Source organism: Panthera leo, chromosome C1, assembly GCF_018350215.1.
Source record: "Panthera leo isolate Ple1 chromosome C1, P.leo_Ple1_pat1.1, whole genome shotgun sequence".
NCBI classification, from domain to species: domain Eukaryota; kingdom Metazoa; phylum Chordata; class Mammalia; order Carnivora; family Felidae; genus Panthera; species Panthera leo.
In genome coordinates this window covers 97515132-97527218 of record NC_056686.1, presented here as the reverse complement: position 1 = coordinate 97527218, position 12087 = coordinate 97515132, and the positions used below count along the sequence as shown (strand labels likewise).

At 37.6% G+C, this 12087-nt stretch overlaps 1 protein-coding gene across 5 annotated transcripts in view; it reads left to right on the top strand.

Moving 5' to 3' along the window:
• Nucleotides 1-12087, top strand: part of CSDE1 (cold shock domain containing E1) — a 39173-nt gene that overhangs the window by 25020 nt on the left and 2066 nt on the right. For all 5 annotated transcript variants that reach the window (XM_042953539.1, XM_042953537.1, XM_042953538.1 and 2 more), the window contains 9 exons: nucleotides 169-381; nucleotides 1998-2138; nucleotides 2222-2386; nucleotides 4696-4803; nucleotides 5395-5570; nucleotides 6128-6240; nucleotides 7358-7477; nucleotides 10274-10452; nucleotides 11166-11329. In XM_042953539.1, coding sequence (XP_042809473.1) covers nucleotides 169-381; nucleotides 1998-2138; nucleotides 2222-2386; nucleotides 4696-4803; nucleotides 5395-5570; nucleotides 6128-6240; nucleotides 7358-7477; nucleotides 10274-10452; nucleotides 11166-11329 — 1379 coding nt within the window. The remainder of the gene's footprint in view (nucleotides 1-168; nucleotides 382-1997; nucleotides 2139-2221; nucleotides 2387-4695; nucleotides 4804-5394; nucleotides 5571-6127; nucleotides 6241-7357; nucleotides 7478-10273; nucleotides 10453-11165; nucleotides 11330-12087) is intronic.

Here is a 12087-nt window from a genome sequence, read left to right as displayed (position 1 = left end):
CCACAGAACACAAAGTTTGCAAATTGGGCTTATGTTGTCAACATTTTTTTTCCCTGTAGGGAACTGTTTATTATAAATAACATGGGTTTGCTGTGTGTTCTTCTTGTTTGACTTAGAACTAGGAAGGATGAGAAATCTCCAGCTAAAATAGTTTTTCCTTCTCATCAGAATGACCCATTGCCAGGACGCATCAAAGTTGATTTTGTGATTCCTAAAGAGCTTCCTTTTGGAGACAAAGATACAAAATCCAAGGTGACCCTGCTGGAAGGCGACCATGTTAGGTTTAATATTTCAACAGACCGACGTGACAAATTAGAACGAGCAACCAACATAGAAGTTCTATCAAATACGTTTCAGTTCACTAATGAAGCCAGAGAGATGGTAAGTGTTGGATATTATTAGATATTTGTATTCAGTATGGGGGCCTAATATTATATTCAAATTTGTAATGCTGTACTGAAAAGCATTTAAGTTAATGACGACATGGGGCAGCTTCCTTGTGAAGTGACTAAGAACACAGATATTTCAGTCAGTCTGGGTTTGGTAACTGACTCTGCCAGTTATCTTGAAACAGATGTGAAAAAGTTTCAGAATGGAAATGTGTACAGGAGGAATTCTAAGATCTTTTGAGAGTCCGTTACTTTGTGGACCTTAAATATGAAGACTGAGAAAATTCAAGTCTATCGTTGTAGAAAACAGATCTTCCCAAACTGTTCCATGTTTAGTAAACACTTGATAAGGTTAACTAGGTTTTGGATTTTTGGCTTTTACAGCAGGAATTTGCAAATTCTTTTCAGTGGGTATATGTCCAGGAGTGACCTGCACCAGAAATGTTTCCCAAACATGTTTTATAAGCTCTGTTTTCATAAATTAACTGCCTCAGATGTAATTTATAGTTCTGTTGGGATCGTAACATGAGTGGTATATCTCCGTGCGGTCAATGGAACTGGGTACATTCAATGAAAATTTAAGTTTCTTGGGACTTAGAACCTTTATCTTTGGAGAACTGATCTTGTTTGATACTTGTTTGATAAATTTTGAGAACCAAATGAATGGTGAGAGAGTGTGTGTGTGTGTGTGTGTGTGTGTGTGTGTGTGTGTGTGTTTTAAACAAAAAGCTTCTCAGGTAGGGTCTATTTTGCTTGACAGTATAGACTACATTGTCGAGTAGCTTGGCTGCCATCAAGATTTAGCCAAAGATTAAATGTCAGGATATTATTTATGCTATATTCAAAACTGGTTATAGAATAGTCGTCAGTAATAATACAAATAAATATGCAACATGTAAGTCATTGGTAGGTTGATAATTGTTTCAGTAAACTTCTGAGTACCTGCCATGTGCCAGCTAACTCTGGATGTAATTGCCCTTACAAAGCTGATAATTTAGTAAGGGGGAAAAATGAGGAAAAGATTTCGTATATTTTGTTTATTCTTCAGACCTTAATCTTAAGCCTTTCCTGCACCTAAACTCACATAAAAAATTTTGAGATTGAGACTAAAAAAAAAGTTCCCTTTAGTTGACTTTGGAAGTATTTGAAGTATTTGTGTAGATTTTTAAAATTTCTAGATATTGTCATAAAGCTTGGGCCTTAGGATCCATAGATTTAGAATCTTTGTTTTCTACCACTTATTAGCTGTGTGCTTTGAACAAACTGCTTAACTTCAGCCTCGATTTCCTCATCTTGCAATACAGGGTAATAACACCAAGTTCACAAATTTGAGAATGAAAAGGAGTATATTGTGTGCATGTGTTAACACTCAGATGTGATAGTTTTTTCTATGCATGCTGACCGGGGGGTAGCATCTCAGACAGTGGCTTAGAAGTTAATTTACTGAAAGCAATGAGTTTGTATTTAAATAGAAAAATTAAAAAGTGGGTACAGATTTTGAGTCATTAATTCAGAGAATTCCTAATGAGTTTAACTTGATGCCTCCAAAATTGAGTATTGTTTTCTTGGCAAGCTTCGCAGCCAGTGAAAATATTATCTGGATTTCAGGGTGTAATTGCTGCCATGAGAGATGGATTTGGTTTCATCAAGTGTGTGGATCGTGATGCTCGTATGTTCTTCCACTTCAGTGAAATTCTGGATGGGAATCAGCTCCATATTGCGGATGAAGTAGAGTTTACTGTGGTTCCTGTGAGTACTTTTTGAGAAAGAATGGGATGGTTTCTTGATGCTTCCTTTTTCAGTTTAAAGTTACTTTTGTTTATCATTTGTAGGATATGCTCTCTGCCCAAAGAAATCATGCTATTAGGATTAAAAAGCTTCCCAAGGGCACGGTTTCGTTCCATTCCCATTCAGATCATCGTTTTCTGGGCACTGTAGAAAAAGAAGCCACTTTCTCTAATCCTAAAACCACTAGCCCAAATAAAGGCAAAGAAAAGGTAAGTTTTAGATGATTAAAATGATTTGTGTAGCTCTTTATTCCTCTCTTTCAAGGAAACCACTGTCCACACAGTAATGGAATGAAGTATTGTCTCTTTTGGAATTCTCTGTAACATTAACAGTGAACTGATCTAAAAGAAGGTTTTTAATCTCCACATTATGACTTGGGGGGTGGGGGGGCTGTTCTGTGGATTGTGGGATGTTAAGCAGCATCCCTGACCTTTACCCACTAGAGATCAGTATCTCTCTTCTCCCTCTGTGTGACAGCCGAAACTGTTGCCATATCCTGCAAGACATCCCCTAATCCCCAATGAGAACTGCTCATCTAAAATGATAGTACTCATCTTCCCAAGCAGTTTAAAACTTCCAAATTTGTGTGGACTCCATTTTGAATAGTCCACAGAATAGAGATAGAATGATGTCTAACATGGCTTTTGCTCTCAAGTAAATAATAAATTGAGAGTTGTATAGAAGCAGGTAATTCATACAAAATATAAAATATTGCCATAAAAGATCAGTGAGAGCACTGTGGCGAAAATAAATTCTAATGTGGCAGGATCTGGGATGGTATCACTAAGGCACTGACACTTAATAGGTGGGTATACATGAAGAAAGAACATTCCTCACAGAATAGAGGTACAAATGAGAAAAATTCAGGGTTTCTTTAGAAAGCACTGAGTAGTTAAACAGGAAGATAGGGTTTTTCCTTGGTGGGTAGAATAGGGGAAATAAGATGAAAAATCAGGATACAGCTAGATGGAGAAGGTTCAATTGCTACTCTAGCGAATTTAGACTTTGTTCTATACTCAGAGAATATTTGTGGAAAGTGACATCAGATACGCACTTCAGGAAGAAATGGCATAGTATGAGCCCTAGATGGGGGTGGAGAAAGACAAAAGATGAAGAGGCCTGATACGAAATGAGTTTAGGTAGACCTTGAACTGGGAGCAGATATCATGGGTCTAGACAAGAGCAGCAGGTACGTGTGGGAGATATTGGAAGGTAATGTAATTTTTAAAATGGCTCCTTAGGATCCTGAGAGAACTGGAACAACATCTTGCTTACTGTTTATTTTGTAGCTTAGCAAATCACTTCTGAGCTTCAGTTTTTAAACTGAAAAAATCATAGTCTCCTGTTATGGTGAACAAGGCCAGGCCCATAGTAGGAATTTCACAAATGCTGCATTTAACAATAATAAAAATAAAAGAAAATCAGAGGGGCTTGTTTTTAATGGTTTTTAAAAAGCTCTTAGAATGCCCTGCTTCCCAAATGGCTTTGACAAAACTGAGTTGATCAAGACAGCCTTTGAATAAGACTTTTCCTGCCCTTTTATTGTTCTGTTCTTCTTAGATCAACACTGGACCCTAGTAAGTCCTTCTGTCATCACGCTTATTTATAACAGTGTATTACAGTAAGGAATATGAATGGTAGAAGAGTAGAAATTAATTGGTTTTGTATAGTTGAAACCGTAAAAGTGGTGTAATTTGTGAGGTAGTTGAACAGTGTCATTTACAGTATGATTCTGTATGGTATACCAGAAATTTCTTAGACTTTTGACGAGTGAATCTTTCTGGTAATCAACAATGTTTTAAATTCTGGAAGCATTGAATATCAAATGCTCTGAACTGTGCTATATCCTCTACCTAATTAAATTTTCGTGCATTGGTAAATACACTCTCATACAAAACACTGTAAGGTACTATGGGAGATTCAAAATAGGTAATACAAAAAGCTTCTTGCCCTATAGAATTTCTGTTTATTAAAAATATATGCTTGGGGCTTCTGGGTGGCTCAGTCCGTTAAGCGTCTGACTTCGGCCCAGGTCATGATCGCACGGTTTGTGAGTTTGAGCTGTGCGTCGGGCTCTGTGCTGACAGCTTGGAGCCTGGAGCCTGCTTCGGATTCTGTGTCTCCCTCTCTCTCTCTCCCCCTCCCCAGTTCATGCTCACACTCTGTCTCTGTCAAAAATAAATAAACTTAAAAAAAATTTTAAAAATACATGCTCAGTTTAATTTTTGGCTGGCTATGAGAAGTATAGAATGGGTGTGTTATAAATTTTCAGTAAGCTTTCCCTCCTCAATAATAAAAAGTAGATTCTCGGAACTAAAAGACCCAATTACAGTATGTTGAATCAGTTCTGGGTTTAAGGTAAGACTATCTTTTATTCATATGAAAAATTGGTTACTGTTAGGGAACCCCAGAATAGGACATTTGTACAGCTGTGCCAATTCTTTAGCTCCAGGGTCTAAAAACTAACTGCTTATTGCCTTTTTGTTCTTGATTCTTTTCATTGTATCCTATTTTGTAGGAGGCTGAGGATGGTGTTATTGCCTATGATGATTGTGGGGTGAAATTGACTATTGCTTTTCAAGCCAAGGATGTGGAAGGATCTACTTCTCCTCAAATAGGAGATAAGGCAAGATAATTCTGCTTATTTGAGAGGAGAGTTAAAGGTTGTCCTCTTCATCATAAGTCCTGCAAAATGTCTTTGGGGTTTTTTTTTAATCTTACCAAGGTTTGCTAAAAAAAATTGTTTACGAGTTTAATATAAGAACGTCTTCCCATTTACAAGCAGCTTATTCAGAATAGGGTCTAAGAAGCCCTTTGTTAAAAGCTTTCTGAGGAGTCAGTAAGCACTAGAGAAGATCTGCCTAAGTCAATTAACTTACAATATTCTAAGCTAAACCAGTTGCTGAAACATGATCAAAGTAAAATCATACCCAAGATTTTATATTGCTGTGCATTTTTCTCCTCACTATGTCTGGTTTTCTGATAGCCCTGCTTTAGAGAAATTGAGAATCTATAAGGAATACACACTGGAGAACAAAACTTGATCCCCTTATGAAAAGTGTGAATGAGACCTAAAAGTGTTAGTTTTGGTGAAAATCTCTTCCATCAGAGTATTTAACACAAAGGATATTTGGAGTGGGAAGTTGTAGGTCCTAAGGTAAGGAGCTTGGTGTGGGAAAGACATGATATTAAATAGGAGTGTCCTTATTTTTCACAGGTTGAATTTAGTATTAGTGACAAACAGAGGCCTGGACAGCAGATTGCAACTTGTGTTCGACTTTTAGGTCGTAATTCCAACTCCAAGAGGCTCTTGGGTTATGTGGCAACTCTGAAGGATAATTTTGGATTTATTGAAACAGCTAATCATGATAAGGAAATCTTTTTCCATTACAGGTGAGGAATGCCTTTTAGGAACTTAGAGCTTACTATCCATTGTTTGGTTTTGTTCGAAAACATTTAGTATCGGGTGGTTATATATTTTGTAATTTCAAATTTCATATTGGTAAAATTATGGCACTATATAAACAGAAGTTAATCATGTGTATAGGGAATATGTGGCCAGAAGATAAAGGCCTGTACCTGCTTTGAACATTGGGCAAGAACCTTCTGCTTCAGTAAAAGAATACTGTCTTCTATGTTGCTACCAGAGAGTTGTACATTTAATATGTGTCAGTTAAGGGCATGGGCTCTTAGATGGTTCAGGTTTGAATCCTGACTCTGCCACCTAATTAACCTCCTAGTATTTTAGTTTCATTGTCTTGAAGCTGGAGATAATGGTGCCTTTTCATTGGGTGTTTCTGAGGATTAAATGAGTCACTGCCTATAATGTGCTTCAAACAGTATCTAGCATAAGTAAGCACACCATGAATATTGTTACAGAAGAAGTAAATTTATTTGCTACCGTTGATGTTTGTGGTGATTGCTGATTCAGATGTTTCCTTTCTTCCCAGTGAGTTCTCTGGTGATGTCGATAGCTTGGAACTGGGGGACATGGTCGAGTATAGCTTGTCCAAAGGCAAAGGCAACAAAGTCAGTGCAGAAAAAGTGAACAAAACACACTCAGGTAATGAATTGTGATTTCTACTTATTTAGTCTAGGCTTTTGGTGGGAGATGAGAGACAGCATGGGAGAGGAAGCAAAAACCCAAGATTAGTGGTCCCCCAGGTGTGATACCCAGGTACAGTAGCATCACCTGGCCACTTAGAAGAAATACAAGTTCTTTGACCCCACCCCAGAGCTACTAAACTTAGGATGGGCATTCTGTTTTAACAAATCCTTTAGGTGATTCTGACGTACGCTAAAGTTTGAGAACCACTAGATAGATAGTTTAGATCATTCACTTTATTTTCAATTCAGTACCTCTTTCTTAAAAAATAACCCTAAGATGTAAATATCCATGGGAATGGGGAAGGAGGCATTCTTCGAGGACGCTGTTTTGGAGAAGAATGAGAAAAATAATGGGAACTTAAAATGGTTGCTGTTTAGGATCTCTAACTTAAAAAAAAAAAAACCCGCAACTTTTGACTTTGATCTCAACTCCTCAAATAATACTTCCTCATGGTGAGACCTAGAGAAATGACAGCCAAGAATGTTCATTTCATTTCAATAAATATCTAAGCACATGCTGTGTTTTAAGTACTGGGGATACAGCAGTGAAGAAATCAAAGGCAAGAAACCTGCCTTTGTTGAGTTTATTTTTTAGTTTGTATTTATAGGCAAGCAAGATGAGTAAAATTTTGTGCTTAGGAAGATAGTAATATATATTACTAACATATTGAGCTTAAAATAAAGGGAAGTGTATAAGTGTTGGGGTTGCATTTTAGAGATTTAGAGATTAGAGAGAGAGACAGTGCGAGCAGGGGAGGGCCAGAGAGAGACAGGGAGACAAAGAATCTGAAGCAGGCTCCAGGCTCTGAGCTGTCAGCACAGAGCCCGATGTAGGGCTCGAACCCATGAACCTTGATGAGCTCATGACCTGAGCTGAAGCCCAATGCTGAACCTACTGAGCCACCCTGGCACCCCCAAATTAACATTATTTTCATGATAATTTAGCAATAGTTTAAGAGTAGCAGACCAGCCAGCAACCCTCTGTTAACATTTGTTCTGATGATTTTTGCTTTTTTCCTGTGGAATAGAGTTAAAATTGTTGAATAAGAAGTATACATGCTTTTGCTTTGTAGTGAATGGCATTACTGAGGAAGCTGATCCCACCATCTACTCTGGTAAAGTCATTCGCCCCTTGAGGAGTGTTGATCCAACACAGACTGAGTACCAAGGAATGATTGAGATTGTGGAGGAAGGTAAGAGCAGCCCTATCAGATTGTTTAAAATTTGTTTTACCTTTACATGAGCACTTGGAACATTTTAAAATGTGGTGGTGTTTGTCGCAGTCGCTTTCAGACTCCTTAGAAACTGAAATTAAGGAAAAGTGCCTCTTCCTATCCTCCCCCTCAACCCTTGGTTTTTATGATCATCATCCTGGGTTTATGTTGTGAACAAATGACTATTATGTGAGCAACTGAGTTATACTGAAATAGACTGAGAACAAAATCTCACACTAAAAAGTACTCATCTAATGTTGGATGATAATCAGATATTTACAGTTGGCTGCATTTAGTACAACTTTACAGTTTTCTTGTATTATTCTGTAATTATTTACATCAGTATTAACAAATTTTCCTAGTAGCCAATTCACTTCTATAAATATTTTGCTTTCTGTAAATGTCCTATATTTATTTCTTAATAGCTAGGGTTCCATGTGGATCCTACTACCTGTTTCTGGTCCATGGCTCTCTATATTTTTCATTTACTGCTTTTTTCTCCCCATCTTCAGTAACTCCCTGATTTCTGGTGTCATCCCAACAATTAGTACCAAAAGACAACTTTGTTCATAAAATAAGTTTGCAATAGGAATGATAGTAAGGACCACTGATGATTAGTAGAGCTAAATTACCATAATGATGGGGTTGATGAGAAGAGGGTTTAAATTTCCAACCAAAGATGATAGCTTGACTTAAGAGAATAAATCTCGTGTTATCTAGGAGTCAGAGGGCATAAAGTGGGGAAGAACAGGTCATTTGAGAGAAAGAAATGAACCTTGATAACATACATGCTCCTTGTATGAGACCCTTAGGAGTTTCCGCTTTACATAGAATCGGAGTACATCCAGTTCTCCCCAACACACACACCTCCAGATAGGAATAGATTTTATAGCAAATCAGTCTTTTTTTTTTTTTTTTTTTAAATGTTTATTTATTTTTGAGACAGAGACAGAGCATGAATGGGGGAGAGTCAGAGAGAGAGGGAGACACAGAATCTGAAACAGGCTCCAGGCTCCAAGCTGTCAGCACAAAGCCCGACGCGGGGCTCGAACTCACGGACCGCAAGATCATGACCTGAGCCGAAGTCGGCCGCTTAACCGACTGAGCCACCCAGGCGCCCCAGCAAATCAGTCTTTTATTTCAATAAATCACTCCTTTAGTTGATTCAGATCTAATTCAAATTAATTTTAAAATAAACTTCCTTTGTTCTGCTTTCTCATCTTATAACTGACCCTGGTGGTTAAACACACTATTTTTTAAAAATCATTCAGTACAAATCTGGTCTTTTGCAAATCAGTATTTTAAATGAATGACATGATTACACCATACTCCTAAAAGGGCCGTGGGGACTGGGCAACTTACTCACCTTTGCAGTACTTCCTCTGTAACATTTCACTTTGACTTCTTTTTGTGTTCCCAACCCCCAATCCACTTACTCTTCAACTCTAGCTCTAGGATATAGTCAAGCAGTGATTTTGCGGGAAAGGAAACTTTTCTGAACTCTAATAGACCTTAGAGGGTTTTGAGACTAGACAGGTTACATTTTCCCACTTGATAGTGAGAACAGCTCTTTCATTCAGGAACACTTTGAAGTAGGGCAAGGCCTAGATCTGAACACTACCTCTTCCACTTCTACCTGTATAACTTTGGACAAATTACTTAAATCTCTCCTAGCTTAGTTTCTTCATCTTTAAAATGAGGGTAATTTCTTTGAGAAGATTCTAGAATAATTAAATATGAATCTGTAAATGTTTAATAAATGACTGCTTTAATAAAAACTGAATCAGACCAGCTGTCTCTAGAGAATGCTTGTGTATGACTTTGTTGGAAGTGTATCCTCAAAAGTTTGTGGTTCCTGTATGTTTGAAAGGAAAACCTTCCCTTACACCTTATAATCATTAAAAGAATTGTTAAAAGCATTTCCAGTTCTGAAGCTTCCACTTCCACCTGATGTTTTTTTCTCCTCTTCACCTCTGTTGATTCAGTGGCTTCCCGTTCAGATGAACTGATATGATAAGCAACTGAACCTTTGGCACAGTTCTTATTCCTAGCCTGCACTCCTCTCCAGCCAATATTTTAGTCTAGGGCAGAGCTCAGCAAATAGGGTGGTTTGTTTCTGTAAGTAAAGTTTTCTTAAAACAGCTATGGCCGTAGTTTACATCTTGTGTTTGGTTGTTTTCCCACTACAACAGCAAAGTTGAGTAGATGTGACAGAAATAGGATGATTTATAAGTCTAAAATATTTACTGTCTTTTCAGAAAGTATGCTGAGCTCTGAACTAGGAGAAAGTGCCTGTTGGTTTGAGGGAGCCATAATCAGAACAAAGAAAGATTAGAATGCCAAGGAAATTTATCCACATTGTTTTTGCCTGTGCCTGGCTCATTTAATGCCCAGTTGAGTATGGGTCAGAAATATTTTTGACTGGTTGGCTCATACTGTGAACTGGGGAAGAAAATAATTCAGAGGATCATGCTAGCAACCCATTCTGCTTAAAATGCCCACATATTTAGGTAATGAGGTTGAGTGCCAGTGTTCCTTTTAATTTCGTAAGGATGGTTTAAAACTGTTCATTAGCTAGTAAAGTACTACTACAAGTTCTCATTTGTTTTCTTGGTAATATTTCATTGAAGCTTTAAGGTAGGAGTTCTCAGGTATTAAAACATTTTTCTTAGGTAAGAATACATTCTTAGCAACTTATCTATAAACTTATGGCCATCAGCATAGGATCATTCTGAACTATTAGTTTTTAGACTTTATACCTGTCTCTCGTTACAGGGGATATGAAAGGTGAAGTCTATCCATTTGGCATAGTTGGGATGGCCAACAAAGGAGATTGCCTGCAGAAAGGGGAAAGTGTCAAGTTCCAGTTGTGTGTTCTGGGCCAAAATGCACAGACTATGGCCTATAACATCACACCCCTGCGTAGGGCCACAGTGGAGTGTGTGAAAGATCAGGTAAGTGGTATTATCTCTGGATCTGAATTTGATCCTTTTATGAGTTGGTACACAAGTGGTAACCAAAAGCTTGAAATTTTTTCAGCCAAGGGAGAACCATCAGTACTCATTTCTACTTTTTTCATTGATTTGAGGTAGCTTGTAAAAATATGAAGAAAATGACATGAAAAGGAAAAAAATGATGATATGAGCAAAAAGAAAGTTAAGAGTGCTATTGATAACATTACATGATAGGGGAAATAAGTTCGGAATGAGATTTTTCAGAATAGAAAGACTAGGATTTTGTATGCTTGAGCTCGGGACTTCTTTTGCAGACCACACAAAGAACGAAAGCATATGTAAAGGTGTTCATAAGATAAGTTTAGGGCAAACAAAACTATTCCTCATATTGAAATCTCAGTGTGATTTTGCTTAATTCAGAAACTTCATATACTATATGAAGACACAGGCAACCTTTGTTTCAGACAGGCTATGATAGATTGAATGGCAGTGATTTCAAAGATACATTTCTTGACAAGTTTTTCAGACCCATATGCTGTTACATTATAGCATGAGCAATTAAACTGGAGTATCAGCATTAATACCATGTTTAATAAATCCCCTTCTAGTTAGGTGTTGTGCTTCATTCACAGTGAGGTACTTTTCCCCTCTGTAGTATGTCCTGTTTTTAGTTACTGTCTTTTTTTATTTTTCCCTCCCCCCACCCCCCTCAGTTTGGCTTCATTAACTATGAAGTAGGAGATAGCAAGAAGCTCTTCTTCCATGTGAAAGAAGTTCAAGATGGCATTGAGCTACAGGCTGGAGATGAGGTGGAATTCTCAGTGATTCTTAATCAGCGCACTGGCAAGTGCAGTGCTTGTAATGTTTGGCGAGTCTGGTGAGTTTGTTGTTGTTGGATTGGTAAATTCCCTGGACTGTCTTTAAACTTTCATAAACTCTGGTTTAATCACACTTCTTCACTTTTCATCGCTTCTCTTTTTATCCTGCTACTTTCTGGCTATTTCTTGATCTTTCCTCTGTGTGTGTGTGTGTTTGTGTGTGTGTGTGTGTGTGTGGTTTTTTTGTTTTTGTTTTTTTTTGATATGTTTGATTTTTTTTTTTTTTTTGAAAGAGTACAAGTGGGGGAGGGGCATAGAGGGAGATTGAGGATCTCCATGCACTGACAGCAGAGAGCCCGATACAGAGCTCGAACTCCAACCATGAGATCATGACCTGAGCTGAGCTGAAGTCGGACACTTAACCAACCAAGACACCCCTACTGTGTCTTTTTTACCTCTGGCCTTCATTTTCTAAATTTTAGTCTTACAAATCTGGCCTAATGAAACATTAATTGGGTACATTCTATGTAATAGAACTTATAATAAGATTATGTAGTCCTTATTCTTCAAGGATTCTGCTTAGCTTTTTCTTCCATTAAGTTATTTATATGCTACTTAAAATTCTAATTTTATAGTTTAGCAGTGCTTTCTCTGTGCTTTAAAAAATTTTTAATCTGTAATATCATGAGAGGAGCTGGGAGTCTCTTGAAATACTCATATTTAACTTGTCTAAGGTTTTTCACATCTTATTACCTCGTTTTGTGTGTCTGTGGAACAGGTTTTTCTAGGTGCAGACCAGTCCAGGGATGACCCTCAC